General features: G+C 41.7%; 1 protein-coding gene across 2 annotated transcripts; it reads left to right on the forward strand.

Annotated features, from left to right (window-relative positions):
* Positions 1 to 82: 82 nt before the first annotated feature.
* Positions 83 to 20327, forward strand: PDGFRL (platelet derived growth factor receptor like). 2 transcript variants are annotated; one of them, XM_068186827.1, is made up of 6 exons: positions 83 to 202; positions 8036 to 8330; positions 14537 to 14688; positions 15958 to 16251; positions 16542 to 16681; positions 20001 to 20327. In XM_068186827.1, the coding sequence occupies exons 1-6, from the start codon at positions 148 to 150 to the stop codon at positions 20187 to 20189; spliced, it is 1125 nt and encodes a 374-aa protein (XP_068042928.1). In that variant the 5' UTR covers positions 83 to 147; the 3' UTR covers positions 20190 to 20327. The 2 variants fall into 2 exon arrangements, with proteins under 2 accessions (XP_068042928.1, XP_068042929.1); XM_068186828.1 differs by lacking the exon at positions 20001 to 20327 and adding an exon at positions 18773 to 18905.
* The last annotated feature ends 3674 nt before the right edge of the window (positions 20328 to 24001 follow it).

Consider the following 24001-nt stretch of genomic DNA (forward strand, 5'->3'; position numbering starts at 1 on the left):
GCCCCGGCCCCGGCCCCGGCCCCGGCCCCGGCCCCGGCCCCGGCCCCGGCCCCTCCCCGCCGAGGCGCCCCGGGGCCGGCCCGCGCCGCGCCCGCCCCGCCGCCGCCGCCGCCGCCGCGCCCGGGCCGCTCCCGGGCCTGTCCCGCCATGCGGCTCTGGGTGCTCCTCAGCCTGCTGCTGCTGCAGGAAGCGCTGCCTCACGGTGAGCCGCCGCCCCGACGGGCCCCCCCGCTTCGCGAGGCGCCGCCGGCAAAGCCGCCGCCGGCTTCCCTCTTCCCAGCCGTACCCGCCAGCCCGACCGTGCCCGGGACGGGAGCGGGAACCATCACGGGAGGGGGCGGCGGCGGTGGGGCTCCCGTCCCGCCGGGCAGAGGCGAAGGCGAGGCGGGTTGCTGGCGTCGTGTGCGGCCAGCCGGTCGCCGAAGCCTTCAGGCGAAAAGGTGGTTCGGGTTCTGGGGAGAGGCGTTCGCGGCGGCCCCGGCGGCTCCTGCCCCCGCTCTCCCGGGGTAGAACGCTTCAGTCCGCGTCCGGTCCCACGTGGCGCCCGAGGAGGTGGCACTGCTGGACGTAGCACAGCATTGGACGTGGCGCCCGGATTTAGAAAACAGCCAAAAAAAAATTTAGTATTTCTGCATCGTTGTTTGATTGAGAGCATCGAACTTTACTCGTAACTTGAGTAAAGTCATGAGAAAAGTTCTCGTGACTTTTTTCTCACAGCCGCTTCAGGCTGTGAGAAAGTCGTGGTGGGGAAGGGACATTGGTAACTAATTCTTGACTTAAGTGGACTTTTAACTAAGAGGGAGGCTCTTTCCCATTGCAAAATGTCAATTAACTTATTAATACTTCTTCGGAAGAAACAACAAAAAAGTAATTCCATTGTTTTTCACCGTGGACAGGCTTGGGAATCAAGGCCTGTATAGCCCATGGGAGGGTTTGTAAAGAAATAGGAGGCGGGCTCTTAGGTGAGAGGCAGTTACCACAAGTACTTCAGTAGGTCATAAGGAAAACATTCTCATAAGAACCTAAAAAATCCTCCACCCTAAGAGCTGTTAAACATAGAGCGAATTTGTAGAGGAGGCTCTAGAGTCTCCAGCCTCTGGGAAAGTCAGAGCTCAACTGGACATGGCTCAGAGCAGCTGAACAGAGATGGGAAAGGAATTGCAGAAGCCTTTTCCAGCCTAGTTTTTCTCACAGCTACATGCAGAGGAATTGCACTTTGGATCAGAGTGGTGTGGGAAAGGATTTCTACTGAAAGATCTGGTCTGTGGGTATGCCACATCAAGAAAAGCGTTTTCTATTTGAGAGGCAGACAATAAAAACACAGAATAAGAAATGAGTTCCAGCTCTGCCATCCAGAAGCTTAGCAATGGGAGAAAGTAATGGGAGAAAGTAATAAAAGCTTCTTGTCTAAAGCTAAATGTAGAAATCCTAATGTAGGAATTGTAATTTCAAAATAGTCTTCCTAATTTATCTTGTATTAATTTATGAACTAATGAAATATGTCCCTCCAGATTGGCTCTGTGTTTGGATGATTAACTTTCTGTTCGAACTATCACAAATGATGAGATGCGCCCAACTTGTTCTGCTACATTACTTGTAATCACTTAAGACTCTTTCCTCATATAGTAATCCTGCTGGTTAATTATACTTTATGTTAATCTCACACTTGAATTATTTTTTATTTGTATTTTTTAATTTATTTTTTAAATGTATGGTAACCTCACACTTAATTTATTTCCACCTCAAGGAAGAATTAATCAGTATAAATTGAGAGAGTTTTCGGTCTCTGATGGTACCAAGATGTAGCATGGGGGCTGCCTTGTTGGATGGGTGTGTCAGGTGGACAGGCAGCATGACTCCTTTGTGCTTGTGGGCGACCAGGCTCACACACTGCTTCCCAGGTTCCCCAGGCTGACGCTTGGAGACAGGGGCCTTCTGGAGTCATCGCCTGCGCAGCTGTGCGATCAGTGGAATGCGCATGTGCATATACGCGGCTGCTCTTTACTTTTGTCTGCCCCGGTCAGCTCCCGAATGCCCGGCTTGGGCTTCTCAGCTTTTCGTCGGGGCCGGTGCTCGCCGCAGTTTCCGGGCGCTTTTGCTGTCGCGCTCCGGGGTGGGCTGTTGGCCGCGCTTTGCCGTCGGCGCGAGGGAAGAAACAAAGAGGCAGGGAATTCGTCCAAATCCGTCCGCGTGGCGGCTGGATGCTTTATTGGCTGCGAGAGCTGCGATGGAAAGGCTGCAGCCGCTCCCAGCTTCGCACGGACACAAATGGCCTCGAGCATGCCGAGGAGTGGGATCAAATAGGGAAGGGACAGGGCGGACGGGGAGCCCTCCCGCCCAGTGGGTACAGACATCGCGGTGATGACGTGTACTACAGCGACCAGTGGGAACACGGCAGGGGCGGACACGAGACTTTGGGGTGAGTGGGACCGCGAGAACGGGGAGACGGGCACGGAAACCACAGGAGTAGGGGAAAACCCGGGGGATGGACGAGGGTACAAAGAACTGGAAAACTAACAAAGAAAAAACCTATTATGTGAACCCAAACCTGGGATGCAACACATATAGGTGGTGTTTCAAATAAAAAGCAAATGCTGTTTAGGATTATATAACTAACACCCATTTTGAAATTGTGTGTCTGACATTTGTGAGAACAAGGGGCAGACATTAAAGGATGGGGGAAGACAAATACTGTGAACCAAGACCGAAAGGGCTGCATGATATATTTCTGTGGCGTAGGGATGCGTAGTCTCCTACTTTGGCATGATGAGTTACTGGGGACCCCGAATGTACTGTTGCAACTGAAATTAGTGCAGTGCCTCTTAGAACTGACTTTAGGAGCTGATTAGTGATAGGAATGAGGCATTTTCTCAATTAATATTTTTCTAAGTCTTAATTTTATTATATTTTTATATATAATAAGAAATGCCGTTGCACTAAAGCAGTGCAACATTAGGCAGTGCAATGTTATTAAAACAGTGAGGGCTCAGTGCATAATTCTAGTGAGACAGTGAAATATCCCAAACGTGGCATATTCATGTGCTTACATAAATGGGCTAGTTGACGTTGATCCCTTTCTTGGAAAAGTCTTGCAGATTGAGTAAGGAAATGGAGGATTTTGGTGATGGTTTCTGTGTTCCTGGAGGGATTTGACTGTGTGTCCTCTTTACCTTGGGTGGTACTGTAGCAGTTAATTTCCTTACCTGGCATAGAAAGACTTAATTCAGCTAAGACAGGAGACAGGATTGTGAGGTGCAGAAGTGGTGCTGTCAGTAGATAATCTGGGCAGACTCACAAGGAAGTGTTGGGAAGGAGCATGGACACAGCTTGCTTGGAAACTCACCTTTCTGAGGTGCAGCAGAGGCAGAGCCAGGTTTTCAGTGCAGGAAGATAAAAGCTCATCTGATGTGTTTCCTGAAATGCCCCTGCTGTCACCTGCAGGGAAATACAAGGTCAGGCAGACAAGGCTCTCACTGAGCAGCTGGGAGCGTGGTGTAGGAGGAAAGTGTTCAGACTCGCTGAGCTGCAGAAACATGAAACAGAGGGAGCTTGTGTGGAGAGAAGAAACTTAATCTTGAGAAAATCAAAACCAGGCTTCTGGCACTTAAAATTGAAAAGCTTTCATAGTGGAGTCTGTAACAGTTTCTTAAAGGCAGAGTCTCAGATGTGGCAGAGCACACAGTGTGGGATGAAGCATTTCCTAGGGGTGAGGTTGCAGGGTCCACGTGCCTTTGAAATAATGTCAGGATCAAGATTGGCAAAAAGTAGAGGAAATGTCAAAGAGTAGTTTGAACAAATTTCAGTAGGGTTTGATGGGGGGGGAAAAAAAAAGAAAAAGGATGACGGAACCCAAACTTGTGTGCTGCTACAGAGTAATCTGGAAAGTTCAACACGGAACTGGAATGGCCAATTTGAAATGGGAATGCTTATTCAAAAGGCATGTGAGGCCTGTCAGAGGAACCTCCCCGAACTAGGGCACAGTAGTGTGACGGAATTCCACTAAGATGGAATAGCTTACCCAAGGGCGAAGTGGCGGTATGTGTTGAAGAAAGCTTCAGTGTTAAATCTGTTCCCTGGTGGGTTTTGATGGTAAAAGTCATCGGGACTGAAATACCAGCCCTGTGGAGAAGAACCAACCCGGTAACTGACCACCCAATGTGTAATAACTGCTCTGCTACGGAAAATCAGAGGGGCAGCAAGGACTGGATAGAAAAGCAAAAGGAAGAGTAACTTCCTCTCACATGGGCTGGGTCGCACACATTGAGGTGTGGTGCAGAATGCAATTGTTTAGATGCCACAAATAATGACTTAGAGCTGCTATGCAGAGAGCCCCTCAGAAAAGCAGCAATTCTTGACTCGCTCTGGAGCAGTACTCAAGTAATTGGATTCAGATGTTGTTGTGGAAGGGCCAGACTGTAGTTCTGATATTCTTGCTGGAATACTAAAAGACAAAGAAACCACTGATGTGTTTTATTTTGGAAGGGGGAATTACATAAGAGAAGGAGGCTCCTAATTCACATGTGGGTTAAATATAAAAACCAGAATAAAGCAGACAAAAAGAGTTTGAGAAACAGCTTACAAAAGGATAAAATCAGCCATCAATCCTTTTACTTCTTCTGATGTAAGTGGTGATGATGGTGCCATGATGGGGCGGGGAGACGTGGCTGCAGAATTTTTATGGCTGGTAGGAATGGGGGATAAGAAAGAGTATCTATAGAAAGTGAAATAGAAAAATTTATCTGTAAACACCCATGTTCACTGTGGAGCTGCTTAGAGAGGTTTTAATAGCAAATGGTGACATGCTAAGCATAGAAGAAACTTAGAGTGCAGTATCCTACGAAGCACTGAAAGAGCAGACTCTGAGTTTTTCTCTATGCGGAGAATCATTAGAGGACGTCTCATTAAAATGCCAGAAGAATCAGTGAGAGAGAAAATTAGCAACAGAAACTGTTTAAGTGCCAAGATTTTATGATATACACCTGAGGTGTAAAAGAAATTTGAATCTGAAATTGGTGAAGCCTTAACCTAGGTGCATAACTTGTCATAACTTTACATCTTCTTCCAGGGAAGGGCAATGAAGCTGGTGAAGGGTCTGGAGGGTAGGTCCTATGAGGAGTGGCTGAGGGAGCTGGGGTTGTTTAGCCTGGAGAAAAGGAGGCTCAGTGATGACTTTGTCACTCTCTACAACTACCTGAAAAAAAGCGGTAGCAAGGTGGAGTTTGGCGTGTTCTCCCAGACAGCAAGTGACAGGACGAGAGGACAGAGCCTCAGACTGGGCCAAGGGAGGTTCGGGTTGGACATCAGGAGAAACTTCTTCACAGCAGATGTGATTAGACACTGGGATGAACTGCCAGTGGAGGTGATGGAATCACTGTCCCTGAAGGTGTTTAAGGACATTCTGGATGGCATTTAGTGCCATGGCCTAATAGACATTGTGGGTTTTGGTCAGAGGTTGGACTCAATGATCTCAGAGGTCTTTTCCAACTGAATTGATTGTGATATCACTACATATCACTATATCAGATCATATAACTATACCTTTCCAGGGAAATGGAATATCCCAGTATGTTACAATATTTGGAGGAGGTAGAGGCACAAGCCAGATGTCTGTGTTCTGTAAACGGAACTAATTAATTGCTGAAAAGTCAGTACGGCTTTGGCATTAATTTTTTTTTTTTTCCATGAGAAGTTTTGTTTTTCAGATCTGCTGAGGTTCTCTGAGGACGTTTTGTAAGACTGGCCATGGATGAATTGGTTGATGTACTTGGATTCCCAAAGGCTTTTATTAAGCCTGTTGTAAAAGATTCCTTGGGAACTGATGTGCTGTGAGACAAGGGAAGACCTCTCATGGAACAATAACTAGTAGGAGATAAAAAGTAGGAATTAGTCTTTTTGCCGTATGGATAGAATTGCTTTTATCCAGTTGAATTTAACAGGGATCTTGTAAGGCACATGCTTTTCAGCATGTTTAAGTATCTGTTAAAAGAAAAGAAAACTGTCAGTAAAGAGTTGTAGAATGATCTTTCAATTTTGAAAGACTGGGCAGGGAAAATAGGACTTCAGATTTCATGTTGGTGGCTGCTAAATAACACAAACTGTTCGAATTTCATGTATGCCTTGTTGGGTTTCTACTTACGAATTTTTAACCAGTAGTTCTTAGGAAAGTGATCTTGGAATTACACTTGATTATTTTTAAAAAAAGTCAGCTCCTAATATTGCTATCTTGAAAAGTAATGAAGGAAAGAAGATATCATTAATATTTACAACTAGATCTGAGCATACCTTGAACCTGGTGTACAGTCTGCTTTTGTGTTCTTGCCATCAAACGAATGTGGTGTAGCTGAACTGTTCTAAGAGGCATATTCTTTACAGGAACAATTAGAGTAGGACTTGTCAGTCTGGAAAGAAAATGAGTCAAAAATGCTCAAGTTTTGTAAAAGTATATGTGTTGGAGAAACATGGATATTTATTTATTTAATACAAAAACTAGAAGATGTCTGGTATTTATGTGTAATTTGTGTAATTTTCAAAACGGACCAGACAAATCAGTGAAGGAAAACATCCAAGGACAATATAATTTAAAAAGCCCCAAAGAGCCCCAGGACCAAACAAAAACAAAACTAGCCAAGCACAATAAAATGATGATAACTGTGGTTCACAGGCTTCTTGAGCTAAAGGTTCTTGGAAGCTTAGGAGAGTAGTATCAAAGGAGCAGAGATGGTTGCCTGCTTCCCTGACTGGCATCTGACATTAGGTGGTGTCAGTGCAAATTATTTTGGTCTGACCCACTGTAGCCTTTTTAATGTAATGCAAGGAAAAAATGCTACAAATTTGTTTTTTTAAATTTGTGCTCACAAGGCACTGTGTTGTTGAAAAGAAATGTGTTGTACATCAGCCTGGGCTTGGAGAAGTCACAGCTGACGCAGTGCAAGGTGTCCAGCTGGGGTTTGAGGAGTGTCACAGGAGCCATCCGTGGCAGGAATCTGGAAGTCCTGCTGTTTGAACTGGCAGCTTGTACCAGTTTTAATTATGCTGAGTATATGTGCATGCTGAGTTTTTCATTGCAGAGGGAGCTTGTTGATTGATTTGTACAATGAAATACCCGAGCGTTTCCATGTGGAAAACAAGAATTAGCTGTCAGGTGCAGTTAGTGGTGTTTCTGGTGTCTGGCAAAAGTAGTTTTAGGTTTGTTTCACAAAAGGACTGTGCTTCCTGATGTCAGTTAAAGTTGTAATGTTTTATTTTATTTTTCAATATTTGAGACACCTCACTTTTTCTTTCTGTTTCCTTTGTTTGTTAAGGCAACTGGGCATCCCCGTTGTCTCTAGGAGGTAATGAAATCTCTTATTTTTTGTCTCTAAATAAGATTCTGTCCTCATCTGGACTGTCAAAATAAATGGTTGTTATGGACAAGTGACAACTTAAGGAAGTCACCTTCAAGTGACTGAAGTATCACTTGCATTTCAATAATTACCATAAACTAAGAAACCTGCATCACCATTAGTATTTTACGAATTGTCATGAAGTTCTACACTTGTGAGTTTTTCATGTGTCCCTTATGGAAGTGTGGTGTGAGAAGAGGTCATGCAGAAGTGATGGGCACATGACATGAACGTGGAGAGCTTTTGTAGCATTCAGTGCTGCATGGCAGTGCCAGGAGGTGGAAATGACAAAAGTGGCTGCAGATAGAAGTGCTGTATTTCTTTCCCTTATCATTTGTAATGTTTTCATACCTTGCATACCTCTGTTTATGTAAGTATAGATTTTCTGTGTGTTTTGGAAATCTCTTTGGTTTTTTTGGTGGTTTTTTTTTTTTTTTTGTTGTTTTTTGTTTTGTTTTGTTTTGTTTTGTTTTTCCCCAGGAAAATGGGCCGTGGCAGACTTCAGAAACTTAAGGAAATTAACTCTTACTAAGTTTTATGCATCTTTTCTAGGAAGAACAAAACTTCAGTTATTCTCTGGGATAATAAAGAAGATTTCCCCCCCCCAAAAAGACTATATAAAGGCAGTAACATTGCCTTCTTTATTTTACCAGTTATTGGACAGCCTGCGAAAAGTAAGCGTCCCAAAGAACCTGGAGAAAACAAAATTAAGCCTGTTAACAAGAAAGTGAAACCTAAGAATCCCAAAATGAAGGAGAGAGAGTCTGTGGATTCCTCTTTGAAGTCCCAGTCCATACTGACACAGGTGATGGATAAAGGACACTTTCAGAAACTAGCTGCCACCTTAAGCCTGGCTGCAGGACAAAGCCTAGAGCTGCGATGTAAGGGGAGTAATGTTACTTGGAGCTATCCTTCTTATTTAGACACCTTTAAAGACTCCAGACTCAGGTAAGCTATTTTTCATTTTTTACAGGAAAAATCCAGAACTGTTTTTTCTGTGTTCAGCACCGCTGGTGTTTTTGTTTGTTTACATTTTTACGGTCACGATGTTCTATCTAACAGTTTTTAGTGTCTGCAAAAAAGATGAGAAACTTCTAGTCATCAGCAGTTACTGACTGGTGATGTGCACTGTGGGATAGTCTTACAGCATGTGAGCTCTTTTTCCTTCAGACGAATGTAAAATGAAGATGATGTTCACCATTGTGCTCCAGCCACAAACAGGGAACCATGTTAGGGTTGGTCCAAAATAAAACTCTCAAAATATGTGTGTGGATGTCAGGTGCTCACTACCAACTCTGTTGCTCTGAGAGCTTAAGGATGGCATTCTGAGGAGTGTTTGTTTTCACCGGCTGTTTTATGGAGACCATGAAGCACTGTGAGTGATACTCAAAGAAAGAACTGTTAGGAGCTTTTCTTGGATTATTAGATGAGAAGGGCACGGAGGTAGGAGTCAAGATGTCAGCTCTTGTGCTATTGTTCCTAAATTAAGTACAAGTGTGTGTGCTCTCTCTGAGTAACTCAGGTTATCTGAATCTCAGTGATCTATTCACTTATTTACAGGTGTGCTGTTACCTTAAAATCACTCCCAGTTTATTAGTTTGGCAGATACATTCTTCTTCTTTCCACTTCTCTTTTCCAAGGGGAGTCTTGATGAGTGGCAGTTACCCACTGGGATCTCTTGCACATCCTCCAGTAATTCATGAGCCAGTTCTCTGTGCACTGATTTGCTTGTCCCTTGCTGGCTGAGGGGCTCAAGGATGACCCTGAGAGCGAAGCTTCTGCCACAGTAAGTTACAGCAGTGAGCTGGTTCCTGCTGTGGGCTTATCACAGCAGTATCTGTGGCCTCTTTAACCTGCTACTGCTCATTCTTTTTCAAGGAATGCTGTTCTACCCAGCTTGCTTTCAGCAGGTGGCGTTTATATGCTGCAGTACAGACCTGGCCTCCCAGCAAGCCAGAGCTGAATGAGCAAACCAACAGGGAGAGTGTCTTTATGTGGTGGTGGTGGTGGTCATTCTCGAGTCTATCTTAATGTTTTGTGCATTTGCAAATCGGTTGCTGGTGTGGTTTGGTCCTGTAGAGTGTCAGAATCTGGCATTGAAGAGGGCAGGGCAAGCAGTCAGGGTTTTTGTAGAGGAATTTGAATACTTCTTAATTGGTTGTTTGGCAGTCTATTCCTCTCGTGCAAAACTAGGTGTTCTCTGTTGATGCATGCGGGGCAAAATACAAGAAATTGAGATAGTTTGGGAAAACATAAAAAAGATATGTATGTCATGATTGTGTAATTTTCTGTTTTACTGTTTGAAGTAGTTTGGGATCCTGTTGCCTCAGCAATTTACATTTCTGTACTCGGTCAAGTTCACAGTAGTAATTTAACCATACAACAAAAGTTAGTTACGCCACACAAAATAAGTGCTTTAAAACATTTTGACTGGCTGGATGTAACTTGCCTAAGTATTTATTTTCTTTTAGATGTATGTAAGGCATATACTTAAGGATCTGTATTAAAAAATAATGGTCATTGCTTTTGAAATTAGTTGTTCAAGCAGTGAGGTTGTGTTTGACTAAATCATCAGTTTTGAATGCAAGCAGAAGATCCTCAAATTAAATAGAGAAATTGAAAACATAGATTGGAAGCAGATTTCAGTCACAGACTAGTAATAATTTATGGAGACATTGACCACAGAATCCTGTGCAGTTACATTTTCATCAAGTTTTTAGCATGGCTTTGGTAATTATCTCAAGGTCTTTGCTGTAGTGCTAATAGGTGCCTATGAAACAAAGTCTTCTCTGTAGAATGTGCAATTAGAAATTTGTGCTGTGTGGTTTCAGAAAGGTTGGCTGGAGTTTGCCTGGAAGTACCATAGAGGTGCCATGTTACTTAGCTCAGCTGGCACCAGAAAAGGTCAGCAAAGCTATGATCTTTCAAGAGGTGCTTAGATCTTCCTCATGGCATATGCAAGACCATGCACCAAGCATCAACTGCAACAGGCAATTTAAAAATTTTTGTTAATACATTACCTTCATTGTTTTAAAACAAAATGATGAATGTAGGGCAGAGGGAGGAGATTCAGAAAAAATTATTAGCAATTAATAGCCTACAGCAGAAATTGTTTAATCATCTAGGTAGATATATGTCCAGTATCTTCTAACATTTTTTGAGTACTTAAAGACCAAGAATAAGATAAGCCCCTCATTACCAGTTAGTGAGGTGTGGGGCAAAACCCAAGCTAATTAACTGAGCTGGGCCTTTTTTACTTTAGATTTCCATGTGGGTCTTGCTGGAGTTTGGGGCACATGCAGAATTGATGGCAGCAGCAGGGGCACGTGATGGGGCCCAGAGGAGGTAATGGAAAATGGAGTGGGTTGGTATGCCAGAGGAAAAGTGAAAAGGAAGAGAGACACTGGTGATGAGATCCCTGCAGTTGCTGGGCACTAATGACTACAGTTTTTCTGTTCATAGCAACAGATGCTCAGGCATCCAGTTCTTTTCCCTTAAATAATAGAATGTGCAAATTCAACTACTCTGGCATTTTGGCTTGCAACTAGTTAAATTTAGCATCAATGTCATGCATTTTCTAGGGGTGGTTGCAAAAAGAAGTAGACATAAAAACCAGATGTTTTACCTCCATGCTATGCTTACTGCATTTTTAACTCACCCATATGGTAAGGAAGGAGAATGCAGTAACCTGAGGGACAATGTGCCTTTTCTAAAGAGGAAGATTTTAATTAGGAAAGCCATTTCTGTAGTATTAGTGGCTGTGATTTTATTGAATTTGTCCTTGTAGTTGTACTCTACAACCTGGTAAATAAAATAGTTTACTTGCTGTCCTAGAGAGTCTGGGTTTTTAATAGGTCTGGGGCTGTTACGTGTGCTAAAATTATCATATCTGAGAGAGTGAGAGATGCCGAGTGAAAGGAGGAGGAGGAGGACTCTTTGGCTGCTTCTTGCTGAGATGGAACAGAAATTCTGCCTTTCCACTGCTCTAAATGGAGTACACAACAGTGCACACTGAAACAATTCAGTTCTCTTTAGAGACTGTCATACACTGACAGAAAGCTCAAATCATGCAAACGTGGTTCCCAGCTTAAGGACACACAAGCTTGCTTCAGGACTAGCCTGTTGTCTGCAATGCTCTCTTGCTTTGTGCAGCACTTAAATGCTTTTTGTCTGAAAATTTTGTGCTCTGGCCAACTGGACAAAAACATTGGTGGTGTTAACAGTCAGAGGAGTATGGAAGGGCTGGAATGCTGTTTTGTAAGACTGTGAATAACAAATTAATGACTGGAGGCTCACCCAGAAACTGGATCTACAGCATAAGAGAGGGATGAAAATAAAAATAAGGGCAGGTGCATTTTCCCTTTACTAAAGCTTTATAGCAGAAACTGCTCTGACTTCACACAGTGTCTGTGCTGCCTGGGAGCGTGGGTCTCCCCTGCTGAAGACTAGCTGCATTTGACTTCATCTGATAAGTAAAGTGACATGAAATGGGGCTGCTCTGATGGAAGAAGCTGGGGCAAACAGCTGGACATGCATCATGTGTACATTTGTGTGAGAGGAGGGTGTCTGGACAGGAGCACTCTCAAATATTGAGGAAACTGGGTGTGGTGGGGGCCAGAATTAGACTGAAATTAGACTGCTTTCACTGAACGCAGTGATTGCATCCCGCAGGCTTAGTGGGATGTCAGTTGTGCTCATGTGTATCACTGAATTTGACTTTGCTGCTTGTGCTTTGAAGTTTGAAAGCTAAGGGGTTTTTTCTTGTGTAAAACAGCGAGATGTTATGTTCCTGTCCTAGTGAGTGTGTATTTGAGATAAGCTGTCTTTTGTCCGTATGAATGCAGCTACTTGAGAGGAGTTTGGTAGGTGCTCTTTGAGTGATGCTATTTACATTCTCTTTATATATTTTTCTTTATATAAATATATATTTTAGCTTCTAAATGTGGCATAATTTTCTGGCAAAAATCTTCTGAACTTTAAATAAAGTTTAATAAGATGAATGTATGGAATAAGATTTTGGGCTAAGTTTCTAGTTTCTTTAAACAGTCTGGTAATGTTTGTATATACAACATTTTTACTTTGTGACGTCTACAATACAACAGAGTTTTGGCTTCTGGGTCAGATTTTCCAGCATCTAAAATACTAATGAAACACTAATGAAATTGTAAGTTACCCTGGAAATATTGGTTAGCTGCAGGATTTACCATTTATACTTTATTTTATATGGCTGGTTTTGTCTGCTTAATATGGTCATGTCTCAAGTTTCACCACTTGCACTCTCAGATGCCAGGTTTTGTTATTGCATGTTTGTGGATGACTACCTTGCTAGGTTATTACTGAATAGCTTGTTCACAGTTAAGAACACACTGTGCAATAATTAATTAACTCTGACCTTATTTTGCTATCTGTTGGGATTTCAAGCTATAGCTCAGTGTCTGCATGAATGATTGGAGGCCAAAGAATTCTGGCATAATGATTTCTCTGTATTGTAGACATTTAGTACTTGTCTCTGTTTGAGGTGTGGTTTGGTGTGCTTTTCATCTCTAAGCTGCTGGCCTGGCTGGATATTGGGTTGTGTGAACTGCTGCTTGTGACTGCTGGCAATTGTGCAAACTGCTAGCAGAGCATCTGGGGAGCCAGAACTTCTGGGAAGCACATGCAGCTGAAGTGGTGGCCTCTGTTTAAACAGTTCTTCTGCCTGCAATGGAGAGTTAAGCAAAACTCTTAAAAAAGGATAAAAATTTCTTCAAATATGCTAATCCCAGAAAGAAATTATTCAGTCGGGTATGTGCCTTACAGAATAACTGCCACATTAGTAAAAATTAGGAGGGTAATGAATATTAAAAAAACCCATGGTTGAATGAGTATGAGAGCTGTTCAGACTTCATGCAACCTGTGTATTTGTCCAAATCCCTTTTAAAACAGTAGAAAGAAATTCATTATCAAATACCTGAACTTGGAAAAATCATTCCTGACTTGACTTGTAACTCAGTGTCTTGCAAAGGAAAGAGGGAATCTTTCATGACCTAGATCCACTGCCATGAGAGGCAGCAAGTTGAAAAGAAGATTTTAAAGGTCTGGAGCAGCAGCAGAGTCATGTGGCTCTGCTAACAGGATTCCCTGAGAACTGGTACTTTTGGGCCATTGCTTTTGCAATCCATCAAAAGTCAACCCAGCAGACTGCCAACCATACCACCATCTGTCTGCCAGAAAGAGCCAGGAAAATAAGCCTTAAAATATATTAAAAAAGAACAAGATGAGACTGTAGCTTCTGTATTTCATAAGGCAGGACCTTTGCCTCTTAGAATAATTGTATCTATGTACATGTGTACATATTTATAAATACTTGCATATTTACAAATGTCAATCTACTGAGAGAGATGCCTGGGAAATTCAGGAGAAGGAAAAAAATAAAAGCACATCAAGTCTGAAATAATCACACAGGCTGAATTTTGTGTAGTTATGTGATGGCACTGCCAGTACATCTCCAGTAGTTCTCAGGGTCGTGCTCTAAAATAGCCAAGGCATGTGGAAGAAACTCCAGTGAGGTGACTTAGACCACAGGAGAAGCTGATGGAAAATGACTTCAATTGCAGGACATATGCAAGCTGAGGCAGCAGCTCTTTGCAAGTGGAAACTTGGACCGGTATGTTAAAAATTGGTAAAGCATTCACACTGAAAGAGGCAGAAATTATTAAACAAACTCTCAGTAGAATACCTGCTACTAACTTCTTGTCAATCAGTTATATTTGTTAGATTTTATTGAAGCAGTGGTACAGTATTGAAAAAGGACTGAGATGCATGTGGGTTGACTTGTAGAATGAAGGAAAGAGCGATACTTGGACAAACTAGGACAAAACATAGATGAACATATGGCCTAGAACAGTCACAGCCCAGTTTCAAAACGGAGACTTGAAGGAATCCAGCAATGAGCTGTACAAGACAAAAGCTTGCAAGCTCTTGTATGTAGTTAAAATCAGTAAAAGTGCTCATGTAAACAGTCTCTGCTGGAGCAAAAGGTGAAGTTACAACAGAGGTCAGAAAGTAAAATTTCAGAGGAGGAATAAAAAAATCAAAAGTGGAAATGAGCTGACAGAAATATACAAGGAAATACATCTGTGCTTGTCTTTGTCTTTTGTTTTTATTTTGTACAGCATAAAGCAGCTTGACAGGTATAGTCAGCTGGTCCTCGCAAACTCCACTGCAGCAGACACAGGTGAATACAGCTGCTGGCTTCAGCTGTGCAGTGGTAACAAATGCAGGAAGGATGAGACTAAAACAGGGTCAACATACATCTTTTTCACAGGTAATTAACGCACTGGGGGATTATTAATGGAAATGTATTTGCTGGTAAGACTGGAATAAAGCTAAATCAGTAATTTCACTGTTGAGATTTTACTGCCACAAGTTTTCATTTATTTTTAGTGGATGTTAAGGAAGACTGTGCTGGTGAGCAGAAAATTACTTGCTTAGTGTGATTTTTGAGTCCATTTTCCTTATAGATTATGCAAAATACCCAAAGAAATGGATAATGCATTATCCAAAAGCACATACCTTACAACACACTTTCTGAGGATTTTCTACAAAATGAATAAAAAATGTTTTCATTCTTAAAAATGTGTCTTGATAAAGAAAATAAATCTGTGTAGAAGATTCATTTTGTCATGGCATTCAGATGACCCCATGGACTCTCCCCCTCTGCCACTTTATTCCAGTTTCTTGCACTGCCTTAAAAAACTCAGTAAGGCCACAGTTTCTCTGAGGAGTCATTATAGCATCTTGAGAGGCAAAACTCTTCAAGTGCATGTGATGTCCCCCAGAGCCTGTGCACAGTTTACGGCTGCTTGGTGCAACAGAGCTGAAATCAAGTTCATTTTTTCTTCTGGAAACCGTTCTGAACAGTAAAACAACCTTTGATGCTTCATTAGAGCTAAAGCATTCATAGCTAGAAAATGTTTAAGTACAGAATGTTAAGATAGGATTGTTTGCAATACATTTTGGAGTTAAATTGGACCATGAGAAAGAAGAGCTTAATGTTTTTAGGATACATTCCTTAGAAAGGCTGGAATAAACTTTTCAGTCAAATTATTATGTAAATGCTTGTGTTGCTAGAAAGAGGAGTTTCAGATTTAGATTTCCAAGAAGCATGCCAGTTATGGAAATACTCCTTAACTGTGATTCTGAGGGCACTAAATATTTCTTCTACTTAGGTCAGTAAATAAAACATATTGACTAGAAGCATAGATATAAAAAGTCTGTAGCTTCAAAAAGTATCTTTTTCTAGTAGTCCTTATCTTACCAGTAGTGAGGGGATCCAGATAAGTATTTGGAAGCTTACTAAAAGACATTCCAAAGATTTTCTAAAGATTAAAAAAATACTTCATTTTTTATTTTCAATTTAATGTTTTTTAATGTAAGCAATGTTCTTTTTTCTTTTGTGTGTGCATATTAAAATTAAGCCAAAGTTTTTTGTTTTAAATGTTGCTTACAGCTATTTTCTCTTTTCCAATGTACTTTTCTTTCTGTTAAACAAAGATGTAATTATTTCTGTAATTATGTCAACTCTTCTGCACAGACAAAGAGGAACTTTTTGTACCTACTCCCAGTTATTTTGAGATTGTCTACCTGAACCCAGATAAACCTGCAGTCATCCCATGCCGTGTTACTACTCCTTCAGCAAAAGTGACTCTTCACAGGGAATTTCCAGCAGAAGAAATTGAAACAGATGGAACTGATATTATTTATGATGCAAAGAAGGGTTTTGTCTTCCCGCACCCTACTTCTGATCATAAAGGTATTGTCTACTGCAAAGCAGAGTCACAGGGAGCACCTCAGATTTCCATCAAATATCACCTACTATATGTGGAAGGTACAGTGCAGTTTTCTCTGTGCTTAAAATGACTCTTCTGCTGACACTAAGAAAGTAATTTCTAGAAAGTAAAAGAAGTAGTGTAATGAGAGTTTTAAAATCTTGATCAAAAGTATATGTGATAAAACATTTATCAGGTTTAAGTTCTAGCAAGTTTCCTAGTTTGGAGGGGAAAGTTGCAGGTGTAAAACACCTGTTGTATTAAGCAAACTGGGTCAAAAACTGACTTTCAGTTTTATCAGTGTCTTTAAGTTTAGCAGCTAATTTTCCGTTTCTAAACACTGTCTCAGTTCCCAAGGGCCCACCCTCAACCACAATGGCAGTGTCATCCAGTCGAGCCAGCCTCGGTGACAGAGTTCGTGTGGTCTGCGCAGTCCTCGGGGAGCCAGATGTGGAAGTGAACTTCAGGTGGCAGTATCCAGGGCAAGAGGTAGGAGGGGTATGCCCTGCCTGGAACGGGTTGCTCTTCACGAAGGCAGCGTTCTGAATGCTCTTGCCACTTCAGGCATGCTGGCAGGAGGAGGCAGCGTATCCCCTTTCAACTTCAGCCTGTCTTTCCCTGAGAATCTCCCTGAGAAGTCACACAGGGATGAAGCTGGAGAGCCCTGTTAGTAAAAATCAAATTGAGCAAAGCTCACTCCTCCTTCAGATTTCTATTCCAGAGATACTTGGCCTCTGGCAGCATTTCCAAAGAAAGCCTCAGACGGTGTCAAAGCCAACCAGCATCAGGAGGCTGTTCTAGGGCAAGCCACAAGGCCCACTCATGCCTCTGCATTTGATATCCCTTCTTTCTCCATGGCTTGGGTGCATGAATTATCCCAGCACAGAATTTTTAAGTTTGCTCATCCTGAAGCGGAATCTGCTTCTGCCCAGCCTCATTTGAAAGAATCCACAGGAAACACAATGTGAATCTCTGGTCTCTTTTCTTGCACAAAATAAGATGTATCTGATTAGCATCACCGAAGGTCCCCTCTCTTTTCCCTCGAACCACCCTCAGGAGCTCATTTCTTAATCATTCTAGACCCAGACTGGCTTTCCAAAACCGTGTCTGGTTAGTTATCTAGTTTTGCATCTTTCCCAGGCTGCCCCCAGCCCGTTTTTTTGGCTGTTACTGGCCCAGCTGCTCCCAGTGGTTTTACTGCACCTGATGCATGCTGGCATGTGCATGTTTACACCTCTCTAGAGATTGAATGTGAACAGCTAAAGCATGCAGGTTATTTCCCCTGTTTGCTATGAATACTGGACCTGCAGCACAGGGCACACGGACTGTCAACAGAGGACTACACCCTCTCACTGCCCCCACCTCGGGGGTGAGAGAGGCTTTGGCCTGTGGCCTGCCTCGGTGCTTATCCACTAGGGTAAACCATCTCAGCTCCAGCTGTGCCTGGGGGTAGGGAGGGGAGAGCTGTGTTTGGGTTTCTGCCCCAGCAAAAGGATCGAGTAAATGTCAGAGTAGAAGCACTGCATGCTTGTTGGAGACTTACCATTTATTGGGAATGTTCACATATTGCAAAGCAAAAAGGTGTGATGGGAGGAGAAGAGACAGGACCATCAGTGTTGCTGCTCATATAGACCTTTTATGCAAGAAAAAGGACTGATGTTGTCTTAAGACTCACTGGATGTTTCCATTCATGCTTCTGCTTTCAGAGCTGGGAGCTCAGTGATGGTTTTGTAGCAGCCCACAGCACCCAGCAGCTGGGCTCTCACCTGCTGCCCAATTCCTGAGCAGAAACATTCAGCGCTGGGAGCTCAGTGATGGTTTTGTAGCAGCCCACACCAGCCAGCAGCTGGGCTCTCACCTGCTGCCCAATTCCTGAGCAGAAACATTCAGTGCTGGGAGCTCAGTGATGGTTTTGTAGCAGCCCACACCAGCCAGCAGCTGGGCTCTCACCTGCTGCCCAATTCCTGAGCAGAAACATTCAGTGCTGGGAGCTCAGTGATGGTTTTGTAGCAGCCCACACCACCCAGCAGCTGGGTCTCACCTGCTGCCCAATTCCTGAGCAGAAACAGCACAGCAATCCCTGCTTGTCCCTAGGTATGGTGCATTGTGGGGACCTTCCTTTTATCTCTGTAGTCACTACCCCTCCCTCTGCTTCTTTTTCCACTCAGTTTTTTTTTCTTGTTTCCCCTTGCCACTCCCTGACAATTGCATTTGCTCATTCACCTGCTGTGAATGCATACGGATCCACCCTTAATCTGATTCTGTGCAACAGGCTTCAAAGCAGGCAGTTAGTTTGAGGAAAAATGGACAAGCAAGAGCCTAACCAGGCAAACAGGGTCCACCTTGCACAGCTTTTACCTTCACTTTCTGTAGGATCAAGGAAGTTCCACTTGCTATATTTGAGAAGCAACTTAGACTTGAATTAAGTGTGCAGTATTACTGGATTGTAGATTGTAGGTAGCACTTAATTTTCAGGCTTGGAAAAGGAGGTAGTGCTTTGCTAAGTGGCTTAACTACTTTTAAAGGTTTAAGAATTTCTATTACATTTGTAACTGCCAGGATTTTTTTTTTTTCCTAAAGCTGGTAATGCCTACAACTTCCTAGACATTCCCTGACTGCACTGTGACTCATCTCTAAGTTTCAGGAAGACTGGGAGTTGCCTTGGTACTGGTCATTTTGTGGATGTGAGATTGTAGCTCTGACTCTGCATAAGTGTCTAACATCGCTACATTTAGCTTAAGCCTTGTAGCATTCATATTGGTAAATGGTTAATCCATTAATTAATGAGGCAGGGGAAGATGGTTTCCACACAGAAACCTCTCTTGAATTTTTATCCCAGTTATTGGTATAGCAGAAACCAGTGTGCTTAAAGCTGCTGACCAGCAGCTGCTGGATTTTGGAAGAGAATAGACTGCCTTAGTCTATTACTGGGCCAGTTTCTCTTATCCAGTATTTTGTGACCTCCTGAGGTGCCAGGCGGTGTGACCTCATAACCAGCCCATTAGAGAACTCCTTTATAGAATTTAAAATAAAAAAAAAAAACTTTTATTTAATAACTAAAACAAAACAAAGCAAAAACCCAAACAAAACAAACAAACAAAAAAACCAACAAAAAATCCACCCCAAAACAACAAAAAAACCCCACGAAAAGCATTTTTTACATAAACGTGGGGAAGTTGTATTTTTGGCTTTGAAGTTACATACACATTTTGGAAAGCAGAGTGTAAAGATTAACTCAGAAGTATTTGAGAATTGTTATTGTTTGTTTTTATGTTACCTGATGTAGTGTTTTCTAAAACTAGAGGAGGAATTAATTTTCAACACGTGACTTACAGCTATTCACTGTGCTAAAAGAGAATGAAAACTCAGTCAGCTACCTCATGCCACTGCTGCCCTCTTTTTGAGACATACTTGAAGTCTGAAAATGAGCTCACACATCTATATTGACACCTCCCCCAGGACACCTCACCTATTTGATCAAGTACCCAAATGCAGCTTTAGGAAGTGGCCTGAAACTGAGCTCAGGCACAGGCTCCAGGCAGAGCTTTGGCAAGCCCAGTACCTGTTCTTGGAGTGGAAGAGGCATTGCATTATCCTTATTTGGCATAGCTTATTGGTACATCACTATTTAGTGCAGCAATGTTGCTGCTGCTGCCAGACACCTTCAGTTCTCTCACTTAGCGCTGACTTCTGGATACAGGCTTGTACTCTCCAGCCTCTTGCTTCAAGGTGATGGGGTGGTGTCACTAAATACACTCAGTGGAATCACCTGTTTTATGTGGGTGGGTTGTTTTTGTTTTGTTAACAGTCCGAGAGGCCTGTGATTATTCAAAACTTCTGGAGACTGATAAACAGAGGAATTGGCCATACTACAAGAATCTCAAAGAGTGTTCTTCTTGTGGAGGATTTTGAAGACACAGATGTGGGAAACTATGTTTGTATAGCTCAGAACCTACAAGGAGAAACAGCAGTAGCTACCAAAGTTGAACTAAAGTGATAGAAAAGACTTTTGGTTGTGGACTGACCTGTACGTTATTTGACATTATAGCCATTCATTTTCTTTAATGATGTTTAAATGTAGCTTCTCTCTCACTGTTTCTTTTATATGTCAATGCATTTTATTTTGACCAGCTCGACAGGCATAACAGAGTTCACTCTGTCCAGCCGTAGCGAGTTGTGAGTTAATGAAACTACGATGAAGCATTAAAGTGTAAGTCTGAACATGCGTAGGGCGTGGGCATATTTAGAAACAGGTGCTCTCTGGGCTCTCCTTTGCATATGGTCTTTCCCTCAGACTCTTGCATGAGGTCAACCCACCTTGTGGAACATGCAATTTTAACATTAAGAGTACTGTACGTGTTTAAAACAACAGCAACAAAAAAGCAGACTAAAAAAACCTTGTAACAAAGTTAGCCAATAGCAGTTGTTTATTTTGCAAGAATAATTAAATTTCTGAACATTATGAAAACATAAATGTGTGTGTGCTCATTTTCATATGTGTGTAAAGACAAACACAACCTTTTCTCCCCTGGTGAAGATTAATACCCTCTAGGACCTTAATATATATTTAATATGTCCAGAGACTTGTAAGCAGTTGGGCATGCTGGATTTTCCTTATGTTGTTACATTCTTACAGCCTTACAATATGTAGCTTACTTAACAGTTCACTCCTCTTTAGATGTCGGGTGTTATGTTTAGTAAATTTTTGTAGCAAATTATGGTTGCTAAAAGCAAAACTTACATTTATTTATATATTAACATTTACAGAACAAAAAAAAAAAGGCAAAAAAGCAAACATTAGAATAATGTTCAGTTTTACAGCAGAATTTCTTCTTAGGTTAATAACAAGTTCAACTTCATTGTATTAATTTACTTAGGAGAAAAGGAAAGATATTTTCATTTACACAGAACTATACCTGGATAAAAAAGCCACTGCTTCTCTCACCCTGGGTTCAGTTACCAGTACAAAGAAAGAAGTTGCCAGAGGAGAAGGTAAGAACTTGATAACGACATTGTTGGACATTTTGGCAGTGTTTCGGGTTTTTTTCTTAGTCTCAAGCACCAACTTTATGTAGGCTAGAACTTTAAATACAAATCTACTCCTTAGTAGTGAAATGACAAAAAAAAAAAAAAGAATGCAAGCGATTTTATTTACAAGGCAGGTGAAAATCAGCTTATTCTGAACACACAAGGAAGCAAAGCAGGAACTGGTCCCTTGGTTGCACACTTCCCTCTGTTTCAGCGTGCATTTGACTGGGATTCCTAAAACTTCTGCTGAAGGCCTGAGGTAGCCCTGTGCTCCCGCTAGTTCAGACCTTTAGCAGATGTGTACAGCCCTGTTTGCAACAGTGACAGCTCTAAGTGCTGACGTAAAAATGGCAGCTTCCCAATGAAATCAGTGATCTGATCAGTAGTGTAGCTAATGAAAACATTAAAGAAGCTTGCTGAATGCTTTTTCTTCAGCATGCAGGAACCTAAAGCAATTTAACTGATAAGAGAAATGCCCGTGGTAAAGACTGAAATGGTTCCATGCAGGTCTCATGTAATAGGCTACATGGAGAGCATCCCCCAGGAACTTTTTTCATCTCTGGCCTTTGAAAATAAGATATCTAAAAGAAAATTTAAAACAGTAGAACTAACTTTGAAGGAGTAAAAGGCAAGGTTAATCTGTTAAAACGTATCAAGAACATTACATTGTAATCCAAAGGACTAAGCAGATTATATAATTTCATAGTAATACCTAAAAAAAGGTCTTTGGACCATTTTTTTTAGGGAAAAAATGTCCTTGTATCATGTGTTTTTTGTTTTTATTCTGACCAAATTAACTTTAACAATCCTTGAGCTTCTAGATGAGGCTGTGCAATGTGATAATTCCTTTTTAGCATTTTCATTCCTCACAACAATATCTTTCCCTTTGAACTAAAGGAGTTGTTCCAGCTTTTTGAATTTCAAAGTGCATTTTAGCCTGCAATTCAACATTTTTTTTCCTTCTTAAAGTATCTGGGAAGTGGGAGATCATGTCACCTACCCACCCTTGTTCAACAGCACAGTGGAGGCATCATTTCCTTGATGACAGTTTGGCGGGAGAGGAAGAGATGGTGTAAATCCATTGCTTGAGTATTCCCCTGGGGTGTAATGATTATGCGTAACCATCGCTTGCAGGTCTCAAGACTGATACAGAAGCAGTGCCTCTAAGGAAGAGTTTTGGTGGGTGTCACGTCCTGTCCATCCTTTTTGTCCTTGTCCTCCCATCAAGCATCAAAATGATTCTTTCAATTGAAAACTATGAGAATTCTTGTACTGTGTATTTTACAGTTTTTATTTTAGCAAAAGCCTCTTGGGCAGAGCTGATGCTATGTTGATGCAGTTAATTGCACATTTCCACCTAAATGAACAGTGACAGGGTAAGAGAATGAAGCCCGGGAAATGAAATTTAAGTGACTTGTCAAAGTTACATGCCTAAAGCTGCCAGTGCTGTTATTTCCATTTCCATACCTGTGTCATTGCTCTTCTAAGGCAAGGCAGCAACAGTGGTCAGAAGGTATTTTTTTCTTTAGGGTTCAGTGGTTATCCCAACTTTTGATGACCTTTTTAGCTGCAGCTCAGCCCTAAATGATTTCCTGGCTGTTGGACAAGATCAGTGGTTGGTTACTGTCTAGAAGGAATTTCGTGCATGAATTGCATGCTTCCACTTTACATGGAAATGTCTTTGGTGTTAGTAATGAGAAACATCAAGTCTTTAGTTAGCTCAAGGAAATGATTCACCTCAAATTCTATAAAAAATACAGTGCAACTCATACAATGACCTTTAGAGAAAAGCATTGAAGGTGAACCATACTATGAATAGTTTGAATGGCAACAAACCAGATGGTACAGCTGTTAAATGTCACTGTAGCATCCTCTAAAACTTATCATTAGAGTTGGAACTGAGAGTAAAGTTGAGTATCGGAAGAAAATCACTTGTTCAATTGCTTGACCTTTGGCTTATGATGATGAGGAGGTTTCTAGCTTTTCCTGAGGGAAACCTTATGCTAAAAAACCCAAAATATGTAAAAGTTACTGGTTTGAACAGTCTTTACTAACACATGGTACTTAAGTTAAAGCTTGAAATACTAAGAGAAAAACATTGGAACAGTATTTACAGATTAGCAGAATTATTTAATTCCTTGAGACCAACAGGACAAACACTAAACAGGTATTTCTGTAATCTGATCTCTACATACAAGCAGTCTTCATTTCTTCATAAAAGCATTAAAGACTCTACTTGCAAGCAGTTTAGACATGAAGAGTCACCTGTACTGCGGAGGTAAATTTTCAACAAATTAACGGTCTTTGTCTTATCTACTATACCATACTTACTTTTCTGTACAGTAGCCTGGAAAAGCTTTCTCTGCTCTTGCTACAGGAAGGGCTATGCCATATTTAACCTTCTAACATTTGTGTGCACTCTGCTTGCATGTTTTATTCGAGGCATTACACTGTAACTAAAGTAATAAAGTTCTTACCGGTGGCTAGGTAAGTGTCTTGTGACAGGACTTGTTACACTGCTAACCTCTAACTGGGGCTTTTCTCACATGCAGAATGTTCTGAAGAATCACAAGCAAGCTCCATCTATCTTCTACCTACAAGTGGAGTAACAAGGGGAAAATTTTCTAAGGAGTAGCTGAACACTAATAATTTGTGCCGTGAAGCTTCACCATTGCTGTTTTGCTGTGCTGAGGAGATACCAAGAGTTTTTAGTAACTGGAAAAATGTTCCTCCTTAGATTAAAGATCCTTTGACTAACACAAGCAGAAGAAAAATCCTTCA

The sequence above is a fragment of the Anomalospiza imberbis genome, chromosome 4 (assembly GCF_031753505.1).
Source record: "Anomalospiza imberbis isolate Cuckoo-Finch-1a 21T00152 chromosome 4, ASM3175350v1, whole genome shotgun sequence".
NCBI lineage: Eukaryota > Metazoa > Chordata > Aves > Passeriformes > Viduidae > Anomalospiza > Anomalospiza imberbis.